Here is a 24,156-nt window from a genome sequence, read left to right on the forward strand (position 1 = left end):
CTGACACCTACTAAAATACCCCGTTCAAAGGCACTTAAATCATTTGTCTTGCCCATTCACCCCCTGAATGGCACACATACACAATCCATGTCTCAAGTCCTAAAAATCCTTCTTAAACCGGTCTCCTCCCCTTCATCTACACTGATTGAAGTGGATTTAACAGGTAAAATCATTAAGGGATCATAGCTTTCACCTGGTCAATCTACGTCATGGAAAGAGTAGGTGTTCTTAATGTTTTGTACAACATTGCCCAAACAGAATATCAGAGAGGTCAGGACAGCTTAGCTTAGACAAATAAAATGTATGGTTTTTATTGAATATTGTTTCAATTCAACAGGGTTTGGCAAAACAACTAAATCATTCATTTTTTTCCTGAAGGCCAATCCTTTCACAGAAAGGACTATGGATACTTAGTTGTAGACATACAGTAAGGGTGTGTGTAGAAGCTAAGCCACCAAAGGAGAGAGTTAAACAAAATGCTAAGGTTTTCAGGTTGTTGTTCTGGTTTTATGGCGGTGTACCTGGACACACACTGGCTTTATACAGCATAGAACATCAATGATCTACCAGAAAAATATTTCAATTTGTGAACAAGTCTTTGTTTGCGCGGATACCCAATATTAATAAGTATAAATTATAAGAGTAAAAATAGAGAAGCTAGTAACATGGTTAGAAATAAAATGTTACAGTATGCACTGTTACTTTGAAATCACACAACAATATCAATTTCATAAGTGTATTCATTATTATACATTTCTTTCCAACAATCACGTCTTGCTGCCTTGGCCTGATCTGTGGTTCTAGATCAAGATGCCTTGCTCTGTGGTTCTAGGCCGACGTGTCCAGCTGATGAGACCAGCAGTGAAGAGAAGTGGAACTGTCAGATCTCTCCACTATACCACAGCAGAGCTGTTTCTAGAACATTCTAAAAAGGTTCTAGAGCCTACATAGCTCCCTAGAGCAGCAATGGAAAAGCTCAGCTAGAATGTTGACCCAAAACAATTACTTAACTGAGGTACATAGTGGTGTAGAATTCCAAATACATCATGAAGTAGCATTTTGTTTATTACTCCAGAGATATTAGATGACACAAATGAGGGTAGGATTACAAATGTACATGCATAATGTACTATTACCATACATGAAATTAAGAGGTTAATGAAACTAACACGGCCTTCTCAATAAGGTTTACTGAGTGGGGAAGAAATGCAAAAGTACTGTGTGAAAGACATTTGGAAGACAAACTCTACTTTCCATTTATATTGAGTAGGTATGGTTTGGAGATTTATTAGTTAGAACTCTAAGACAATAGATCATTGAGGGGAAAAAATTAAAAAAAAATAAAAAAAAGAGGCCAGACAGCCTTGTCTGGATCCCCACATAGTAAGGTATAATAAAGCTGTCTTTATATGAACATGACTTGTGTAGTTGTGTGTTTCAAACCTTGTGAAAATTGTTTAGCTCTTGGCCAATTAACTGAGCAATGTAAAAATCATTAGGCATCAACTTTCTTCAGCTGCTGTAAGATGAAATGAGACTATCACTGGGTAAAAAAAGGGCACAATATTTTTAAAAAGTGAATGTGATCTCACAGGTTTGTAATACTGTCACATAAATGTACACTGCTTATAATACTGACTGACATCAACCGCACACAAAGAATACCTTTTCAACAAATACAACGGATCTCATTGTTCTAAAAATGCTCCATTCCAAAAATATTACTTTAAAACTTCCAATTAGCTAAAATGGTCAAATAAAAAAAGACACAAAAATGTTACAAGTTCCAGTTTGAAATAATAAATTGAGACAGAACAAACATGACAATCCCCAAAACTAACAAAGACAGCCGAGTGAATAATAATATCATGTTTCAGCATACAGAAAGAAAAGTCTAAATCCCAGTTTGAGAGCTGGCCTAAACACAACCAAACTCCATTTTGTCTGTGTGTGGATTACATCTAGGATTTTCTCAGCTCTGCGCACACAGACAGGTGAGGGCATGTAGAAACTCATCCTGCCCCAAGCAACAGAGCAGACCTGAAACATCCAATGACGTTGCCCGTGCTACATGTCATATGACAGGAAACTAACTGTCACAGATTCAAATATGTCTGTTATAAGGATGGTAGGATAGGGATGGTAGATGACATCATTATAGAGGTAATCCCCTTCAATGATTACTGGTTAATAAACAGACTGTTTGAATAATGATTTTTAAAGTCTGATGTCAATGATTAAATACCAAATATACTGCTGACCAACAATAAAGTTACAGAAGAGCCTTATGACTTAAAAACTGATCTCCGCGATTCGTGTGAGCAAGTGTTGCTAAGCGAGAAGCTGGGATTGATTGTCAAGGCACGGTTGTGGTTCAGGACTTGCATAGGTGTAATGAAGGCATGTGGGGTGTGTTCCTAATATCAGTCTACTCCCTACACTAGCAGAGAGCTCTACAGAGGAACTGTTGGCACATTGCACTTCCTGGCAAAGAGAGGAGAAATGGCGTGTCATGTCTAATCTCAGACTAGCGCATGCTGGATTTGGTTCTGGGCTCCGAGATTATGTCATACATACTACATACTGGAGACAGAGGGAAGGCAGATGCAGGACATCATCAGTGTTTCTTCTGGAACAATCCAGAACCTGCTCATTGTGACTTCATAATATCCTGTCATGGACTCACAAAGCTGTATCATTTCATTGATTGGTTACACACTACAACAACAATAATAATAATAATAAGTGGACATTAAGTTTTTTTCTTTAGTTTAACGCAACTTGTCTTTGGTTCATAGCACAAATAGCTTCACCATCTATTTTTGTAGGGGAAGGAGTGGGATCTACTCTTCATGGCAGAACATTTTGATATAGGCTGTGTGTACTGCATTACTAAAGTCATAGTAGGCAAACACATGACATTGATTTTAGTTTTCTGTGAAAGTATTATTTTGCTTAGCACACCCCATGTTCAGATCCAAAAAACATTCTGGATAAAGTACATGCTTTGGAAACGCAGACGGTCAGAGGTTGTATAAATAACAGGGTGATGCTGAGATATTCCTTGACGTTCCTTAACTTTTCCCTTTACTTTCCCAACCAGAGTGTCACTGGAGTATTATCAGTCCGATTAAAAGATGCTGCCAGCTTTTCTTGAAACCCAGAAAAGGTTTATCCTTTTTTTAAATAATATTTATTATACCCCCGTTTCGGCAAAAGATTCCTCTGAAAGGGCTTTCGTTATCTGTCTCTCCGGTGTAGGTCGTCTCAGGTGTTACCATGGTTACGTTGACTGGTGATGTCAATCTGGTGGATGTAGGGCTTTTAACCTCCATCTAACTCTTCCCAGTACGGTGCAGATGGCTGTTATGGCTGACAGGTTATGGCAACAGACAGATAAACCAAGTATCACCTCTCCAAACCTCCAACCCTCTTCTCTCGTCCCATTCTGTTTCCTGTGGCATCTACAGGTCTGAGCGGTGGAGGCAGGGGTCATGAGGCCACCCTTTTTGCCTCCCCCAGCCATCCATCACACCACAAACTCTGGGACCTCGTCGCTGGTAAGCTCCAGGGAGAAGTACTTGCTGGTCCTCTTGATGGGAAAGCCGTCAAGCTGGTCACCGCGGATCCCGGCGCACTGCTCGGCAAGGTTGCCCTGGTAACCACTGCTGTCGCTCAGCTCCTGGGCACAGCCGAAGGTGTAGCTGTGGGCGGTGTCCTGGCATAGCTCCGCCCACTGGAGGCAGCCCTTCTGGTAGAGACGCACATCGTCCAGGGATTGGCTGTGGCGGTCCGTCGATGTCTGAGGCTTCCTGCACACTGTCGTCTGGGGAACAGAAGGAAAACTAAACAATCAGTAAATGTATTCCGTTTTTGTTTTACAATGTAAAAACTGCTGTACTTGCCTTTTCCCTTAGTATTTCTAGCCAGAGAGCAGATATTTTTTGTGAAGGTTTTACTCGATAATTTAAAGGAATAAGTGATCAAAATAGCTTTATCTTATTTAGTTCAATGCACTGATTGTAAGTCATTCTGGATAGGAGGGTCTGCTAAATAACTCAAATGTAAAATGACAGTACTAGGGATGCAAATTTTGGTCAATTTTGATGCAAAGTAACCGACCCTCATTAACCGGCTAACAAATGGTTAAATTTGTTCCAAATAGTTAAATGACCAACAAAAAATACAAGGAACAGTCATGTTTCATTATAGAGCTTATTTGAATCATGCAACAGTAGCAAGCCAATCGTCTCACTGCCAAACGGCTGGTATTGAACATACAACTACTGTACAAAGCAGCCAATGTAAAACATTTCCAACATTTGCCAAAATGCAATTCCCAGGAAAACACTGTTCTACACAGTGAACCAGATGCCAGCAGCTCCATATGTGAGAGATGAAAATATCTGTTAGAAATGTAGAAAGAGGGAGACTCTAAAGATGCAACAACTAGGATGTGGTTGGCCAACATGACTAGGATGGTGTTGTTAACATGACTAGGATGGTGTTGTTAACATGACTAGGATGGTGTTGTTAACTAGGATGGTGTTGTTAACATGACTAGGATGGTGTTGTTAATATGACTAGGATGGTGTTGTTAATATGACTAGGATGGTGTTGTTAATATGACTAGGATGGTGTTGTTAATATGACTAGGATGGTGTTGTTAACATGACTGGGATGGTGTTGTTAATATGACTAGGATGGTGTTGTTAACATGACTAGGATGGTGTTGTTAATATGACTAGGATGGTGTTGTTAATATGACTAGGATGGTGTTGTTAACATGACTAGGATGGTGTTGTTAACATGACTGGGATGGTGTTAACATGACTAGGATGGTGTTGTTAACATGACTAGGATGGTGTTGTTAACATGACTAGGATGGTGTTGTTAACATGACTAGGATGGTGTTGTTAATATGACTAGGATGGTGTTGTTAATATGACTAGGATGGTGTTGTTAACAGGACTAGGATGGTGTTGTTAATATGACTAGGATGGTGTTGTTAATATGACTAGGATGGTGTTGTTAACATGACTAGGATGGTGTTGTTAACTAGGATGGTGTTGTTAATATGACTAGGATGGTGTTGTTAATATGACTAGGATGGTGTTGTTAACATGACTAGGATGGTGTTGTTAACATGACTAGGATGGTGTTGTTAATATGACTAGGATGGTGTTGTTAACATGACTAGGATGGTGTTGTTAACATGACTGGGATGGTGTTGTTAACATGACTAGGATGGTGTTGTTAATATGACTAGGATGGTGTTGTTAATATGACTAGGATGGTGTTGTTAACATGACTAGGATGGTGTTGTTAACATGACTGGGATGGTGTTGTTAATATGACTAGGATGGTGTTGTTAACATGACTAGGATGGTGTTGTTACTATGACTAGGATGGTGTTGTTAACATGACTAGGATGGTGTTGTTAATATGACTAGGATGGTGTTGTTAATATGACTAGGATGGTGTTGTTAATATGACTAGGATGGTGTTGTTAATATGACTAGGATGGTGTTGTTAACATGACTAGGATGGTGTTGTTAACATGACTAGGATGGTGTTGTTAACATGACTAGGATGGTGTTGTTAATATGACTAGGATGGTGTTGTTAATATGACTAGGATGGTGTTGTTAACATGACTAGGATGGTGTTGTTAACATGACTAGGATGGTGTTGTTAATATGACTAGGATGGTGTTGTTAACATGACTAGGATGGTGTTGTTAACATGACTAGGATGGTGTTGTTAATATGACTAGGATGGTGTTGTTAATATGACTAGGATGGTGTTGTTAATATGACTAGGATGGTGTTGTTAATATGAATAGGATGGTGTTGTTAACATGACTGGGATGGTGTTGTTAACATGACTGGGATGGTGTTGTTAACATGACTGGGATGGTGTTGTTAACATGACTAGGATGGTGTTGTTAACATGACTAGGATGGTGTTGTTAACATGACTAGGATGGTGTTGTTAACATGACTGGGATGGTGTTGTTAATATGACTAGGATGGTGTTGTTAACATGACTAGGATGGTGTTGTTAATATGACTAGGATGGTGTTGTTAATATGACTAGGATGGTGTTGTTAATATGACTAGGATGGTGTTGTTAACATGACTGGGATGGTGTTGTTAATATGACTAGGATGGTGTTGTTAATATGACTAGGATGGTGTTGTTAACATGACTAGGATGGTGTTGTTAACATGACTAGGATGGTGTTGTTAACATGACTAGGATGGTGTTGTTAACATGACTAGGATGGTGTTGTTAATATGACTAGGATGGTGTTGTTAACATGACTAGGATGGTGTTGTTAATATAACTAGGATGGTGTTGTTAATATGACTAGGATGGTGTTGTTAACATGACTAGGATGGTGTTGTTAACATGACTAGGATGGTGTTGTTAACATGACTAGGATGGTGTTGTTAATATGACTAGGATGGTGTTGTTAATATGACTAGGATGGTGTTGTTAACATGACTAGGATGGTGTTGTTAACATGACTGGGATGGTGTTGTTAACATGACTGGGATGGTGTTGTTAATATGACTAGGATGGTGTTGTTAATATGACTAGGATGGTGTTGTTAACATGACTAGGATGGTGTTGTTAACATGACTAGGATGGTGTTGTTAATATGACTGGGATGGTGTTGTTAACATGACTAGGATGGTGTTGTTAACATGACTAGGATGGTGTTATTAATATGACTAGGATGGTGTTGTTAATATGACTAGGATGGTGTTGTTAACATGACTAGGATGGTGTTGTTAACATGACTAGGATGGTGTTGTTAACATGACTAGGATGGTGTTGTTAATATAACTAGGATGGTGTTGTTAACATGACTAGGATGGTGTTGTTAATATAACTAGGATGGTGTTGTTAATATGACTAGGATGGTGTTGTTAATATGACTAGGATGGTGTTGTTAACATGACTAGGATGGTGTTGTTAATATGACTAGGATGGTGTTGTTAACATGACTAGGATGGTGTTGTTAATATGACTAGGATGGTGTTGTTAATATGACTAGGATGGTGTTGTTAACATGACTAGGATGGTGTTGTTAACATGACTAGGATGGTGTTGTTAATATGACTAGGATGGTGTTGTTAATATGACTAGGATGGTGTTGTTAACATGACTAGGATGGTGTTGTTAACATGACTAGGATGGTGTTGTTAACATGACTAGGATGGTGTTGTTAATATGACTAGGATGGTGTTGTTAACATGACTAGGATGGTGTTGTTAATATGACTAGGATGGTGTTGTTAACATGACTAGGATGGTGTTGTTAATATGACTAGGATGGTGTTGTTAACATGACTAGGATGGTGTTGTTAACATGACTAGGATGGTGTTATTAATATGACTAGGATGGTGTTGTTAACATGACTGGGATGGTGTTGTTAATATGACTAGGATGGTGTTGTTAACATGACTAGGATGGTGTTGTTAACATGACTAGGATGGTGTTGTTAACATGACTAGGATGGTGTTGTTAACATGACTAGGATGGTGTTGTTAATATGACTAGGATGGTGTTGTTAACATGACTAGGATGGTGTTGTTAACATGACTGGGATGGTGTTGTTAACATGACTAGGATGGTGTTGTTAACATGACTAGGATGGTGTTGTTAACATGACTAGGATGGTGTTGTTAACATGACTGGGATGGTGTTGTTAACTAGGATGGTGTTGTTAATATGACTAGGATGGTGTTGTTAACATGACTAGGATGGTGTTGTTAACATGACTAGGATGGTGTTGTTAACATGACTAGGATGGTGTTGTTAATATGACTAGGATGGTGTTGTTAACATGACTAGGATGGTGTTGTTAATATGACTAGGATGGTGTTGTTAACATGACTAGGATGGTGTTGTTAACTAGGATGGTGTTGTTAACATGACTAGGATGGTGTTGTTAATATGACTAGGATGGTGTTGTTAACATGACTAGGATGGTGTTGTTAATATGACTAGGATGGTGTTGTTAACATGACTAGGATGGTGTTGTTAACTAGGATGGTGTTGTTAACTAGGATGGTGTTGTTAACATGACTAGGATGGTGTTGTTAATATGAATAGGATGGTGTTGTTAACATGACTAGGATGGTGTTGTTAATATGACTAGGATGGTGTTGTTAACATGACTGGGATGGTGTTGTTAACATGACTAGGATGGTGTTGTTAACATGACTAGGATGGTGTTGTTAATATGACTAGGATGGTGTTGTTAATATGACTAGGATGGTGTTGTTAACATGACTGGGATGGTGTTGTTAATATGACTAGGATGGTGTTGTTAACATGACTAGGATGGTGTTGTTAACATGACTAGGATGGTGTTGTTAACATGACTAGGATGGTGTTGTTAACATGACTGGGATGGTGTTGTTAACATGACTAGGATGGTGTTGTTAATATGACTAGGATGGTGTTGTTAACATGACTAGGATGGTGTTGTTAATATGACTAGGATGGTGTTGTTAATATGACTAGGATGGTGTTGTTAACAGGACTAGGATGGTGTTGTTAATATGACTAGGATGGTGTTGTTAACATGACTAGGATGGTGTTGTTAATATGACTAGGATGGTGTTGTTAACATGACTAGGATGGTGTTGTTAACATGACTAGGATGGTGTTGTTAATATGACTAGGATGGTGTTGTTAACATGACTAGGATGGTGTTGTTAACATGACTGGGATGGTGTTGTTAATATGACTAGGATGGTGTTGTTAATATGACTAGGATGGTGTTGTTAATATGACTAGGATGGTGTTGTTAATATGACTAGGATGGTGTTGTTAACATGACTAGGATGGTGTTGTTAATATAACTAGGATGGTGTTGTTAATATGACTAGGATGGTGTTGTTAACATGACTAGGATGGTGTTGTTAACATGACTAGGATGGTGTTGTTAATATGACTAGGATGGTGTTGTTAATATGACTAGGATGGTGTTGTTAACATGACTAGGATGGTGTTGTTAACATGACTAGGATGGTGTTGTTAACATGACTAGGATGGTGTTGTTAACATGACTAGGATGGTGTTGTTAACATGACTAGGATGGTGTTGTTAACATGACTAGGATGGTGTTGTTAATATGACTAGGATGGTGTTGTTAACAGGACTAGGATGGTGTTGTTAATATGACTGGGATGGTGTTGTTAACATGACTAGGATGGTGTTGTTAATATGACTAGGATGGTGTTGTTAATATGACTAGGATGGTGTTGTTAATATGACTAGGATGGTGTTGTTAATATGACTAGGATGGTGTTGTTAACATGACTAGGATGGTGTTGTTAATATGACTAGGATGGTGTTGTTAACATGACTAGGATGGTGTTGTTAATATGACTAGGATGGTGTTGTTAACATGACTAGGATGGTGTTGTTAATATGACTAGGATGGTGTTGTTAACATGACTAGGATGGTGTTGTTAACATGACTAGGATGGTGTTGTTAACTAGGATGGTGTTGTTAACATGACTAGGATGGTGTTGTTAACATGACTAGGATGGTGTTGTTAATTTGACTAGGATGGTGTTGTTAATTTGACTAGGATGGTGTTGTTAACATGACTAGGATGGTGTTGTTAATTTGACTAGGATGGTGTTCATTTCACTAGGATGTGGTCGTTAATATCACTAGGATTGTGTCTTTGGTTTCTGAACAACAAAATAGAATTGATATGAAAACCAATAGAACAGCTGTCCAACAGGGGATGTTGTTGTGCTCATGTAACATATGCTGCACGCGTGTTATAAAGAAGATGCATGACGAACTAACGAAAATACACACGCATCAATTTAATTCCATTACATTATGCAAATAGCCTATTGGCCGATAAGCATGACCGGTCAGATTTATTTTGGCGGCTAATCGGTAAACGGTTAACTGTTAACATCCCTAGTCAGTACCAAACAGGATACGTCGTAACTGTCACTGACCTGAGGAAGAGACTCAATGCTCTGGCCTCTCATCTTCACAACGGTCTCAGAGGAACTGGAGGTGGATGAGCTGACGTCCTTCACTATGAGTCCTACAGTGCAGACAGAGAGGATGACATTCATAAAAAACAACTAATACATCACCATCTGTTGACCGTCAAGCCAAGTTCAATTCAACCAGTCTCACTGAGATAGGAGGCTGTCCTAAAACAGAGTGAATGAAGACAGCAAGTGGTTGTATGTACCAGAGTATACATTGGTCTGGGTAGAGAAGCTAAGACAGTGGTTGTATGTACCAGAGTATCCATTGGTCTGGGTAGAGAAGCTAAGACAGTGGTTGTATGTACCAGAGTATCCGTTGGTCTGGGTAGAGAAGCTAAGACAGTGGTTGTATGTACCAGAGTATATGTTGATCTGATCTGGGTAGAGAAGCTAAGAGAGTGGTTGTATGTACCAGAGTATATGTTGATCTGGTCTTGGTAGATAAGACAAGACAGTGGTTGTATGTACCAGAGTATATGTTGATCTGGTCTTGGTAGAGAAGCTAAGACAGTGGTTGTATGTACCAGAGTATCCGTTGGTCTGGGTAGAGAAGCTAAGACAGTGGTTGTATGTACCAGAGTATCCGTTGGTCTGGGTAGAGAAGCTAAGACAGTGGTTGTATGTACCAGAGTATATGTTGATCTGGTCTTGGTAGAGAAGCTAAGACAGTGGTTGTATGTACCAGAGTATATGTTGATCTGGTCTTGGTAGAGAAGCTAAGACAGTGGTTGTATGTACCAGAGTATATGTTGATCTGGTCTTGGTAGAGAAGCTAAGACAGTGGTTGTATGTACCAGAGTATCCGTTGGTCTGGGTAGAGAAGCTAAGACAGTGGTTGTATGTACCAGAGTATCCGTTGGTCTGGGTAGAGAAGCTAAGACAGTGGTTGTATGTACCAGAGTATCCGTTGGTCTGGGTAGAGAAGCTAAGACAGTGGTTGTATGTACCAGAGTATATGTTGATCTGGTCTGGGTAGAGAAGCTAAGACAGTGGTTGTATGTACCAGAGTATCCGTTGGTCTGGGTAGAGAAGCTAAGACAGTGGTTGTATGTACCAGAGTATCCGTTGGTCTGGGTAGAGAAGCTAAGACAGTGGTTGTATGTACCAGAGTATATGTTGATCTGGTCTGGGTAGAGAAGCTAAGACAGTGGTTGTATGTACCAGAGTATCCGTTGGTCTGGTCAGGGGACATGGTCAGCATGTCCTCAGTGATGTGGATGCACAGGTCCTGGTTCAGGTCCAGGGTCAGCTCATGGAGCTCCTCATAGTCTTTAGGGTCGTCCACTAACATCTCAATCTCTGGAGGGAGACAGACAGACACTAATATTAACCTCTGGAGGGACAGACAGACAGACACTAATATGAATCTCTGGGGGGACAGACAGACACTAATATGAATCTCTGTGGGGACAGACAGACACTAATATGAATCTCTGGGGGGACAGTCAGACAGACACTAATATGAATCTCTGGGGGGACAGTCAGACAGACACTAATATGAATCTCTGGGGGGACAGACAGACAGACACTAATATGAATCTCTGGGGGGACAGACAGACAGACACTAATATGAATCTCTGGGGGGACAGACAGACAGACACTAATATGAATCTCTGGGGGGACAGACAGACACTAATATGAATCTCTGGGGGGACAGACAGACACTAATATGAATCTCTGGGGGGACAGTCAGACAGACACTAATATGAATCTCTGGGGGGACAGACAGACAGAGGGCCAGTGATGATCACTAGCGGAGCAGGGGAGAAGGCATGACAAAAAAAAAGTGTGTGTGTGTGCGTCCCTTGCTGTATGTGCAATTGATTGCCTTACCATCATCGTCCAGCATCCGCTCCTTGCCCCCGCTCTCGACCCCCGAGGTGTGTGAGCTCCCATGGCTAGTAGTTGAAGAGCTGCAGGTTCTCAGGGCCCGGTGCAGGGCCCCCCCGGGGGCCAGAAAACTGTCTGTCTCCACCCCAGAGGTTCGTGAGCTGCTGTGGCTGGCGGTAGAGTGGCGAGACAGGCGTTTGAGGTGAGACACAGTGCTGCCGGCGCTGCTGCCACTGGCCCGGGAACGCTTGTCCAGCCCGTCCATATCCAGCTCCAACGCGTCGCTGATGTACGACTCACGGTACTGCTTCTTGTCTGGAGAGGAGGGATAGACAGAGGGTTAGACACAGCAGTACCACAGATAAAGAGCCTCACAGGAGCTGGTCAGATAGAGAATTCACTCCTAAGGAATTATGGATATGCCCTACACATGAAAGATGTAGGAAAAAGGAATATGGCGGCAGGTAGCCTAGCGGTTTAAGAGTGTTGGGCAGGTAACCAAAAGGTAGCTGGTTCAAATCCCAGAGCAGACTAGGTTAAAAATCTGTCTGTGCCCTTGAGCAAGACACTTAACCCTAATTGCTTCTATAAATCACTCTGGAAAAGAGCGTGTGCTAAATTACTAAAATGTAAATATCAACATTACAACTGGCTAAGGGAAGGAATGCTGAATCAGGCAGAGACACCAGGAGAATCCAGGGAGTCAAATTTCTCCAGTATGGCAAGATGGCAGCATGGCCAGGTAGGTGTGTCCCGGTATGCAGTGTACCTTCGTTCTCCTCTAGCCTCCGGACTTGTTTGAGAACAGGCTGCAGGTTCATGTAGAGGCGATGGCTGTTGCTGAGTAACTGTAGGAGGTGGCGGGACCGCAGGGGACAACCGGTGTAGTAGATCAGTTTACGGGCCGACGGGAGACCATCCGGCAGGATCTCAAACTTCTTCCCCTGAAACCAGACAAGAGAGAGAGGAATAGGAGTTAGCATGAAGATATCGTACAAGGATTCTATCTACATGTCATCCAGCTGACGTATGATTGATGTTTAACACTGATTATGGAAGATCTTGGTGTCTGAGATACTAACGGAGCGACGACCCTGTGTGATTCAGACACCAGTGTGTGTTGCATCTTTTTGAATGTTCAGTTTGTTTGCAGAGGGATATGCATGAGAGGATTCAGACACTTCGCTAGAGAGCCAGATAACCCGACAGGCAAAAACACACAATGAAGGGGGGGAGAAGAGAACGCAGAACTGTCTCTTCTTTGAAAACTATTCTGCGGCACTTCTTACAACCAAAACAAGAGCTGAATCTCCAGATTGAGGGACACAAGCCAAACTGAAGAAACATTTCAACATTTTCTTATTTGTTTATTAGGATCCTCATTAGCTTTTGTAGCAGCAGCTACTCTTCCTGGGGTCCACAAAAAACACGACAAGTAACAAAACACTGATAGACTGATACAGTGATAGACAAGGACAGTCACGCAAATTCAAAATACGATAAACAATACAATAATAAAAAATAAAAAACCAAGCATGTGTGTTAGTGTCTGTGTCTCCTCACAGTCTTCACCGTTCCATGAGATGTTGTTTAATCCGATTTTTAAAAGGTCATTTTGCTGTTTGAGTAATTGGAGATTGAAGGGAATTTCCTGTGATCATGGCTCTGTATAATACGGTGCGTTGCTGTGAATTCATTTCTGGACATTCTGATCAGAATGTTATTTATGCAGACAAAAATCTGGAATTTTCATCACAGCACATTTCTCATAAAAACTAAGAGAAACACTCAACCAGGAAAGACTGGCATGCATGCTGTTGTTGGTTCTGTATGTGCAGTTAATGGCAAGGCGTGCTGCTCTGTTTTGAGTCAGCTGCAGATTTGCTAGGTCTTTCTTTGCTGCACTTGACCACTTGACCACATTACCGGACAATAATCAAGATGGGACAAGACCAGGACAAGACCAGACCAGGACAAGACCAGGACCAGACCAGGACCAGACAACTAGTACCGTTGATTTGTGTCAAAAACACAGAACATGTTTTTTATAAACAGACATAGCCCTCCCCATCTTCACAACAACTTTGTCAATATGACTCAACCATAATTGACCATCCAATGATATACCTAGGAGTTTAGCTTCCTCAACGGTCACACACAACTCCATTTGAGGTTTAGGTCTTTGAGAATGTATTTGGTTCAAAACAATGGTTTTAGTTTTAGATGTATTGAAGACCACTTTATTATTAAACCATGAGAGTCTAAGCCGTGTCTAAGCTCGGGGAGCGTCTACTAAGCTATATGGAATTGTTTTAAGAAGGTCATACCAAGGATCATTTGGCTATTTAATTTTGAATCTTAAGACCCCTTGACGTATCAATTTAAAAAAAAGAAAAATGGTATTTGGCCTTACTGCTATTAGCCTATACAAAAGCATTGAATAACAGATTCACTACATAGAACAACTGTCACGTATACTCCCCCTACTGTCCGGCGCCCGAGGTCGCCAGGCTGCTCATTATTACACACACCTGTCACCATCGTTAAGCACATCATCAGACCTAATCACCTGCCTGATTAACCTTCCCTATACATGTCACTCCCTTTGGTTCTTTCCCTAGGCGTTGTTTCTGTTCCTTTGTTTCATGTCTGTACGCTACTCGTGTTTCTTGTTTTGTTCCTTGTGTATTTATTATTAAGTCACTCCCTGAACTTGCTTCCCGACTCCCAGCGTAGACGTTACAACAACAAATAGTCCATGTCCTATATCTGAGAGATAAGAAAGATCAGAAAACATGTATTTAACACCTAATTTTCAGCACTTTTCAACTGATATCAGGGGACCTTCAGACGAGTCGTGAGGTTTGTGGGTGTCCTAGAGAAAAACAAACGGCATGTTTGTGTTCGTGAGAGTCTCACCTTTAGGTCATATTAGAGTGTAGCCCAAACTGTTTGGATGCTACAGACAGAAGTTGGCAGATCGGCTGTACCGAATTCAGACAGGTTCCATGCAGACGATCAAAACGGAGAACACCATGTTCGTGAGAGTCTCATCTTTCCATAGAGGGGTCATAATAGTTTGTTGGCCAAACTGTTTGATGCCACACATGATTTTGTGAGAACACCGATTTGCGGGATGTCTCATGGTCTAACAAACACAGCTCTAGCTCTGTCACAGCAGATGCGGATGTGCGACAAAACAGATATCTCTAGCTTAAACTGACATGTTGATTTTTGTATTATTTTTGTTGTTGTACTATTCACCTGCTTGATAGTGTGTTTGATGTTAACAGATGTTTGTTTTCTGGTTGACCTGAACATTGACTAGTTGGCAACTAGCTGGTAGTGAAGTGACTGTAGCAGCTAGGGGTAAGACCCAACAGAGAAGAGGAGCTCTGTGTCACTATTTCCACAACTATACTCTGTGTAGGAGCTGAACTTTCACTAACCACTGCCATAAGTCAAGACTGGCTTCAAGTTTCAAAGACGTCACCGCTGGGATCATGAGAGACAAAACAGAACTTCCAGAAAGAGAGAGACTCCCCTAGGCCCTCAAAGTGCCTAATGACATCCGACATTTCCTTGCCACGATCCTAACAAGTATCGCGATACTGGCATCGTCTCAGCCTTACCTCTTAGTAAATACCATCTCTATGGCTCTACTCACCACAAACACCAGTTTGCCCACATTGGTCCAGGGGAAATCATACAGGAGCTGCTTCACTGTCCCCACGTTCTGAGAGAAACAGAAACATGATAGAAATCGTCATAGAAACCATACACATTAATAACACATGACCTAGACACATTTATCCATCCTTACTACTGTACCTGAAATATTTGGATCCCACGCAAGGTCAGTCCTAAAGTCATGGAACCCTCCACATCCTTTTTGTCCTGGGGAAGAAATATAAGTTTATTGGTAAGTTAATTGTGTGTGTGTGTGTGTGTGTGTGTGTGTGTGTGGTGTGTGTGTGTGTGTGTGTGTCCGTCCAGGTTGACCTCTGACCTTATGGAGTCTGTAGTAGTGGACTGTAACATCATCCAGCTGGGCACACTCCTTGATGTATTTGAGATGAGCCTCTGAGGCGGTGAGGGAAAACAGGTCTTTGTGCATGTTGGGGATGTGTCTCAGGATGTAATCCCGGCCTCGCTTGGCCTTCACCTGGAAGAGAGGCAGACATATAGGCTGGTTTCAGTGCGGTGACAAAGGAATTCTCTCATACAAGCTTCTCAGTAGAGTGAACTCCCTCTGCTGGTTCTGATGTCAGCTCACTGGCAGAAGAAAGGAGGGAAGGCTTGCCAGTTGGGTTAATGGCGGTTGATGAAACCCCTCGCCCAGGGGAAGACAGATGCCTCATATACTTATATTACATCCCAAAAGGCGTCGTCCAGCTGGGCACAAAAGGTGTCGTCCACCCTATTCCCTATACATTGAGTATAAAAACATTAAGAACCCCTGCTCTTTCCATGACATAGCTTTCACCTGGATTCACCTAGTCAGTCTATGATCCCTTATTGATGTCACCTGTTAAATCCACTTCATTCAGTGTAGACGAAGGGGAGGAGACCGGTTAAAGAAGGATTTTTAAGCCTCGAGACAATTGAGTCATGGATTATGTATGTGTGCCATTCAGAGGGTGAATGGGCAAGACAAAAGATTTAAGTGCCCTTTGAATGGGGTATGGTAGTAGGTGCCAGGCGCACCGGTTTGTGTCAAGAAGTGCAACGCTGCTGGGTTTATCACACTCAACAGTTTCCTGTGTGCATCAAGAATGGTCCACCACCCAAAGGACATTCAGCCAACTTGACACAACTGTGGGAAGCATTGGAGTCAACATGGGCCAGCATCCCTGTGGAACGCTTTCGACACCTTGTAGAGTCCATGCCGACGTATTGAGGCTGTTCTGAGGGCAAGGGGGGGGGGGGGGGGGTTGCAACTCAATATTAGGAAGGTGTTCTTAACGTTTGGTATACTCAGTGTGTAGTGCACTACATTTGTCCAGAGCCCTAGGGGCCATGGTCAGAATAGTGCACTATATAGGGGATAGGGTGCTTTTCCCACTGGACTCAGTCAGTTTCAGGTTTGGATTTGGGGCGTTTCTCCGGAACCCAGTCACTCACTCAGAACCAGTTAGAGAACACCCTGAGAGGATGCATTTATGTACCACTCCTGAATGTACAACCATTTCCTGACCCTGTGGCTTCAAAGTGGATATGGGACCAATGGGACGGCAACAGACTAATCACAGGAAGTGGTTGGTAATTAGAGGGGTGGGGCACCGTCGTGTCCGGGAGGCGAGGGGGGCATGTCGAAGAGGAGAGGCAGCAAGTTTAGCCAGCTCACATCCAGATGATTTCTCTAAAGAGTCAAGCGTGCTGTGTGCCACTACCAGGGACGAAAATAAAACTAGCGTCCTAGAGCCAGCTATCCCAGCATGCTCCAATGAGGTAGTGTCTCAAATTGTTGGAGCTCAATGATTAATGAAACTGGCTACAAACCTACATTCAGTCTGTGTGCTAGACTACACTTAGCCGGTCCTAATTTACTCCTTATCCCTTGGTCCTAACCCTTCTATGTTTTCATATCTGTAGCATTATGGTGGAAATTTCAGCACTACACTGACTATACCCATTTTCAGGTCTGCAAACAATGAAGGGTTACAGGGGCTAAGGGGAATGGAAAGGAAGGTCATAATACTGCCTGGGCAACTCCAATCAATTACATTTATAAAACCCTTTTTAATAAGTGCTTTACAGATACTCAACCTAAAACAAAAAAGAGCAAGCAATGCAGATGCACAGTGAAAAACTCCATTTGGTACTGGTTAGGTCAGAAGGATAGATCTACTTACCCATGGAGGGAAGTAGGCCTCAGGTTCAAAGTACTTCCCAAAGTGCTTGTTGCGTTTGAAGTTGCCCAAGTCGGCCTGGAGGGCGAAGGCTGCCAACAGGAAGTAGGCCTCCTCTCTCTGCATACACTGCGATAGCAACACCTGTTTCCTCAGGTGCCAGTAGTAGTAGTACCGGGCTGAGCGGTCACTGGAAGTGAAGAGAGAAGAAGACATGATACAAACACATTCTGCTAGGCTACATCACCATTCTCAGGTTCCTGTAGTAGAGTAGGAGAAGACGTTACACCCCGGGGGAAGAAGACGTTACACCCCGGGGGAAGAAGACGTTACACCCCGGGGGAAGAAGACGTTACACCCCGGGGGAAGAAGACGTTACGCCCCGGGGGAAGAAGACGTTACGCCCCGGGGGAAGAAGACGTTACACCCCGGGGGAAGAAGACGTTGCCCTGGGGGAAGAAGACGTTACACCCCGGGGGAAGAAGACGTTACACCCCGGGGGAAGAAGACGTTACCCTGGGGGAGGAGACATCATGATACAAACACATCCCACTATGCTAGATCACCATTCTCAGATTCCTGTAGTACAGTAGGAGAAGACATTACCCTGGGGTGAGACATAACCTTCGTAACGTACTTACTTATTCCTTTTCACCCCCATTGGGACATTAAGCCACAATGAGCTCCCTCACTTTTCTATCCTGGTCCTCAGAAACACGCCATCGTATTAGATCTAATCAAGCAGCTTCAGTATCTATCAATCCAAACCGCTTATTCAGAATGATATCACACTTGGCTCTGATTGTTAAACTTAAGTTTGTGTAAGAGGAGATTACTCATAGAATTGCATTCAGAATCAAATAGTAATTTATAGGATCTCTGTGGGATTACTTGCCTTATTAATCTCCCATTCTCAACGTAATATTGAGCCCTGAAGTGGATGATCATAGGAGGCCCAAATTGATCGATGCCCTGAAAACAACAAGATACAAATGAAAAACATTGGTTTTGTTATTTTCTAGCAAATCAAACCATCAAGACAGTGTATTCATTCTGCAAATAGAAAATCAAAAACTTCCATCCTGACAGTGAAAACAACAGCAGTTGCTCACATATTTGAATTTAAGATTACCCCCCAACAGACAGTCAATCTTGCAAATCTTGTAACCCTGATAGTCCGTTTGCTGTTGAAACGATAGTTAACTAAATGATTCAGTCGGAGCCATAGAGTCATACAGTTGAATTCTGAAGTTAACTACGGTTTGCAACTGCAACTACCTTAGCCAAATACATTTAAACTCAGTTTTTCACAATTCCTGACATTTAATCCTAGTAAAAATTCCCTGTTTTAGGTCAGTAAGGATCACCACTTTATTTTAAGAATGTGAAATGTCAGAATAATAGTAGAGAGAATGATTTATTTCAGATGTTATTTCTTTCACCAGTGGGTCAGAAGTTTACATACACTCAATTAGTATTTGGTAGCATTGCCTTTAAATTATTTAACTTGGGTCAAACATTTCAGGTACCCACTTCCACAAGCTTCCCACAATAACTTGGGTGAATTTTGGTCCCATTCCTCCTGACAGAGCTGGTGTAACTAAGTCAGGTTTGTAGGCCTCCTTGCTCGCACACACTTTTTCAGTTCTGCCCACACATTTTCTATAGGAGGTCAGGGCTTTGTGATGGCCACTCCAATACCTTGACTTTGTTGTCCTTAAGCCATTTTGCCACAACTTTGGAAGTATGCTTGGGGCCATTGTCCATTTGGAAGACACATTTGCAACCAAGCTTTAACTTCCTGACTGATGTCTTGAGAAGTTGCTTCGATGTATCCACATAATTTTCCGTCCTCGTGATGCCATCTATTTTGTGGAGTGCACCAGTCCCTCCAGCAGCAAAGCACCCCCAAAACATGATGGTGACACCCCCGTGCTTCATGGTTGGGATGGTGTTTCTTGGCTTGCAAGCCTACCCCTCTTCCCTCCAAACATAACGATGGTCATTATGGCCAAACAGTTCTGTTTCATCACACCAGAGGACATTTCTCCAAAAAGTACTATCTTTGTCCCCATGTGCAGTTGCACACCGTAGTCTGGCTTTTTTATGGCGCTTTTGGAGCAGTGGCTTCATCCTTGCTGAGCGGCCTTTCAGGTTATGTCGATATAGGACTCGCTTTACTGTGGAAATAGATACTTTTGTACCCGTTTCCTCCAGCATTTTCACAAGGTCCTTTGCAGTTGTTCTGGGATTGATTTACACTTTTCGCACCAAAGTACGTTCATCTCTAGAAGACAGAACACGTCTCCTTCCTGAGCAGTATGACGGCTGTGTAGTCCCATGGTGTTTATACTTGCGTACTATTGCATTTGGAAATTGCTCCCAAGGATGAACCAGACTTGTGGAGGTCTACCATTTTTTTCCTGAGGTCTTGGCTGATTTCTTTTGATTTTCCCATGATGTCAAGCAAAGTTGAGTTTGAAGGTAGGGCTTGCAATACGTCCACAGGTACACCTCCAATTGACTCAAATGATGTCAATTAGCCTATCAGAAGCTTCTAAAGCAATGACATCATTTTCTGGAATTTTCCAAGCTGTTTAAAGGCACAGTCAACTTAGTGTATGTAAACTTCTGACCCACTGGAATTGTGATAGTGATATATAAGTGAAATAATTTCTGTAAACAATTGTTGGAAAAATTACGTGTGTCATGAACAAAGTAGATGTCCTAACCAACTTACCAAAACTATAGTTTGTTAACAAGAAATTTGTGGAGTGGTTGAAAAAAAAGTTTTAATGGCTCCAACCTAAGTGTATGTAAACTTCCGACTTCAACTGTAATACCTATAAAACCTAGCGGTCAAACAGGGAAATGGTTTCAATCGATCGGGAAAACTGAAAATGTTTTAGAAGTTCTGAGAACGGAAGTGAACATTTAGTCTGTTCTGGGAACATTCATTTTTAGGTTGCAGGGCAGATCTGAGAATTTTTTACTATGGTTTCCTGAATGTTTTAACATTCTGAGAACATTATTTATTTGGAGGTTTTTGAATAGCTTCCTTAAAGCTTTCACTGAATGTTTCAATACAACTTTTAATAACACCGCCAGCTTAGTTTGGGTTAACTGTTTCAAACTCCAAGCACAGATAGGACACGTGGACATTTATTTGCTTAGGTATTAAATCATGCAAACATTTTTTTTATTTTTTATTGTGGCACAGCATCACCGTGATTCAAACCTATAATATTCTGTTCTCTATTCATGGAATTAGTCCACTGCACCACCAAGATGGAGCTAGCATGCCATGTTATTTTTTAACTCATACAAAGCTGTTCATTTGAGTCTATTCAAACAGACCCCATTTCAAAGGAAACACTCATTAAGATCAGGTGTGGCCAACACACCTGAACACACTTAACAAGATAGAGGACAGAGAGAGTTCTTATTGTTCTGAGAACATGATTTTAATAGAACCATGAGGAAACGTTCTGTTGAATTAATGAAATACCAACTAATTAAAGTTATTTTTTTTTGTCAAATTCCTTACATTTGCTGAGCAAAGCCAAGCAGCTATCCTGCATCTTTCCCAGAAAATTGTGGGAGGTTGTATGCAAAATAACCATAGGACAACCACACTCACACCAAGCCCTAAGAAATATATGGTTCTCAGAACGTTATGTGCTTGCTGGATACTATTTGGTTGTGCAGACTGACTCACCTTGCTGGCCTCTCTCTTCCACTCCTTGGGACAGTACTTAGACAGCTTCTGACCCAACTCCATGTAAATGTGTTCATTGTCTGGGGGGACACACACAAAGGGTTAAATTGAGTCGCTTTATGATGACAGTTGTCTCTGGGTCGGTGATATGCATGGAATGAGTCACCCATTGACTCCTGTGTAGCAGACAGACATAGGTAGTTGACAGACAAAGGCAGTGACAACTGCAAGCAGCTGCAAAGGAAAACAAAAATCGCAGCAGGGCCAGTCAGCCAGTGCTGTTCTGAAAATTGGTTCATCTCATCTGATGGCAATCATATGCCCTGCAGGACAGGTCTATTGACCAGGAACCAGTGGGGTTGATTTAGGGACATTCCTGAACTGCTTGTCAGAACAGCGCAAAATCACAAGGCAAACAGTGACTAACCACCCACACTCTAACCCCTAACCCAAACCCAGTTCTATACCTACCACCCACCCCCAGCCCAGCTCCAACCCCCTGCTCTACCCCCCAGCTCCAACCCCCAGCTCCAACCCCCTCGCACTGACCAATCACTCTACCCACATACTTCTGTCACCCCACCCAACCCTCAATCTTGTGCAACTTGGCAGCAGACTAGTCAGCTAGTCCCTCTCTCCCTCCCCCTACCTCCCTCTCCCTCAGAGACACAGAGAGATCTTATGCCATTCAAATCAAAATTCCAATTAGAATCTGGCTCAAAATTGTATCATTAAGTTTTATAACCAATTACTTTATATGGCAGCAAAGTATGGGGTCCACTCTCTAATAATGAATTGACCAAATGGGACAAACATCCAATGGAAATACTGCACGCAGAGTTTTGCAAGACTATTGTAAGTGCAAAGAAAACCTTTAAATAACGCATGTCGAGCAGAATTGGGCCAAAACCCTCTCCTCCTTACTTTACAACCTAAAAACAAGTGACCCTGAAACATTTCACCACACAGCCCTACAATGTCAAGAGACGAAACAAGAGAAGAGTCCCTTCAGTGAACTGAGGCTCCGTTCACTAACCCAAACCAACCCCATAGAGCCTCAGGACAGCACTCAGACAATCTGGCCATGTCAATAGTCTACTGAATCGAATAAAGTGTGTGTGAGTGAGTACTATGACAATAACACTATTTGACGAGTTAAATAAGCTTTTAATTTGACACGTCAAATAACAGGTCTTTTGTAGAATCTTGTGTGTTCTGAATTTGCACGTGCAAGCCAAACGCCACCACTACTATCAATAGTACTGTCAAAACAGTACAAAAAAAAAAGTCTGCAAACAAGCAAACACCGGCCATGGACGATGCGTTTACAATACCGTGTTGGTAATAAAGCATTATTTGTTCGACCGAAACCTCTGGGGTAGCTAGCTAGCTTTAGCTTGGTACCTAGCTAGCACCAATACAAACAGCCTGAAAATAATGACCAGTAGAAACTGCAGTCATTTTCATTATTCTTAGCAATGATCCTTGTAAGTATTAGCTAGGTAGCCACTTGTTCGCCTATTGAAATTTACCTTCAGTTCATGAAATTGAACTTCAGCTACTTGAAATCACCTCCCCAGTCGGCCTATTGTGTGTCTTGACATTCATATTGCACTGTACAGCTTTACCTAAGGATTGGGGATAAATGAAATGGGTATCAGTCTAAGCAATACCCAAGATATTTGTTCCCCAACGTCCTCCTCAGAGTTAGACTTCCACGCAGTATTGTTTTTCCTCGGGAATAGTGTTCAATACATAGGTTGACAATAAATGTGGTTCAATTCACAGTTGTTTCAGAGTCCCACAATAAGAGCTACGATGCTAATGTTCTCTGCGTGTCACTGAGTAGACTGATACCATTTTATTGAGCCACAAACCACAGGTAAGACTGTACAGTGAAATAAGGATGCCCCAATGCAATTCTAAAGTATAATACATCCAGTGTGATTTCAACAGATTTGTCAATTTAACAAATAATCTTTTGTTGATATTTTATAACATTCCAAACTTGTTGAGCATGATCTATTCAAATATGGCATAATTATACTATTTGTATTCATTTGCATCACTGTCAAAGACATACTATTATTTAAGGCTAACCGCAAAGTCCACTATTGTGGCTAATCCTTATTGTGGCTAGCTTCACATAGATGGGTCCGACCACCATTAATCAAATAAGAACTGTCTCATAAATTTTAGATGACACCTAGCTATATAGTTAGCTAGCTAACTATATAGCTACTGAAACAGATTGTCGTTTTGCTATGGACATTGTTTGCATCCATTAGTAAGCTAGCTTTTTTTTAATGACCAGCACTGTAGGTGCATGAGACAACTTTACCAGCATCATAGCATATGTATCGATGAATCGTTGTGACATATGAAATATGAGTGATAGTGTCATCAATGTGTAATAACCACGTAAATAATTCATGAACGCGTTAAATTATGTGACGTGCAGTCATATTCAGGTCCTGATTGGTCAAATAGTGTTATTTGACATGTATCTTTTTTGACACGCAAACACCCACACGGTGTTCCATAGAAATCCTGGTTGAGAATGAAACGACTGAACAAATGAACAACGAAACAGCACAGCAAGTAAGTGAAAGAAGTAGGTTTGAAAGGAAAATATTGGATATCGGTATCGTCCAAAAATGTCATATCGATGCATCACCAACAGAGAGAGGGAAACCGACAGAGAGAGAGAGA

General features: G+C 41.6%; 1 protein-coding gene across 1 annotated transcript in view; it reads right to left on the reverse strand.

The window, feature by feature from the left end:
* Positions 1–286: 286 nt before the first annotated feature.
* Positions 287–24,156, reverse strand: part of LOC106611355 (FERM domain-containing protein 6) — a 64,041-nt gene continuing 40,171 nt past the window's right edge. The window contains exons 4-14 of the mRNA XM_014211509.3: positions 21,445–21,524; positions 18,622–18,698; positions 17,730–17,916; positions 15,884–16,039; positions 15,706–15,771; positions 15,542–15,610; positions 12,644–12,818; positions 11,878–12,189; positions 11,206–11,343; positions 10,003–10,094; positions 287–3,826 (exon numbers count right to left, since the gene is read on the reverse strand). Of these exons, the coding sequence (XP_014066984.1) occupies positions 3,530–3,826; positions 10,003–10,094; positions 11,206–11,343; positions 11,878–12,189; positions 12,644–12,818; positions 15,542–15,610; positions 15,706–15,771; positions 15,884–16,039; positions 17,730–17,916; positions 18,622–18,698; positions 21,445–21,524 (1,649 nt within the window). The 3' untranslated portion in view covers positions 287–3,529. The remainder of the gene's footprint in view (positions 3,827–10,002; positions 10,095–11,205; positions 11,344–11,877; positions 12,190–12,643; positions 12,819–15,541; positions 15,611–15,705; positions 15,772–15,883; positions 16,040–17,729; positions 17,917–18,621; positions 18,699–21,444; positions 21,525–24,156) is intronic.

The sequence above is a fragment of the Salmo salar genome, chromosome 09 (assembly GCF_965601325.2).
Source record: "Salmo salar chromosome 09, fSalSal1, whole genome shotgun sequence".
Lineage (NCBI taxonomy): Eukaryota > Metazoa > Chordata > Actinopteri > Salmoniformes > Salmonidae > Salmo > Salmo salar.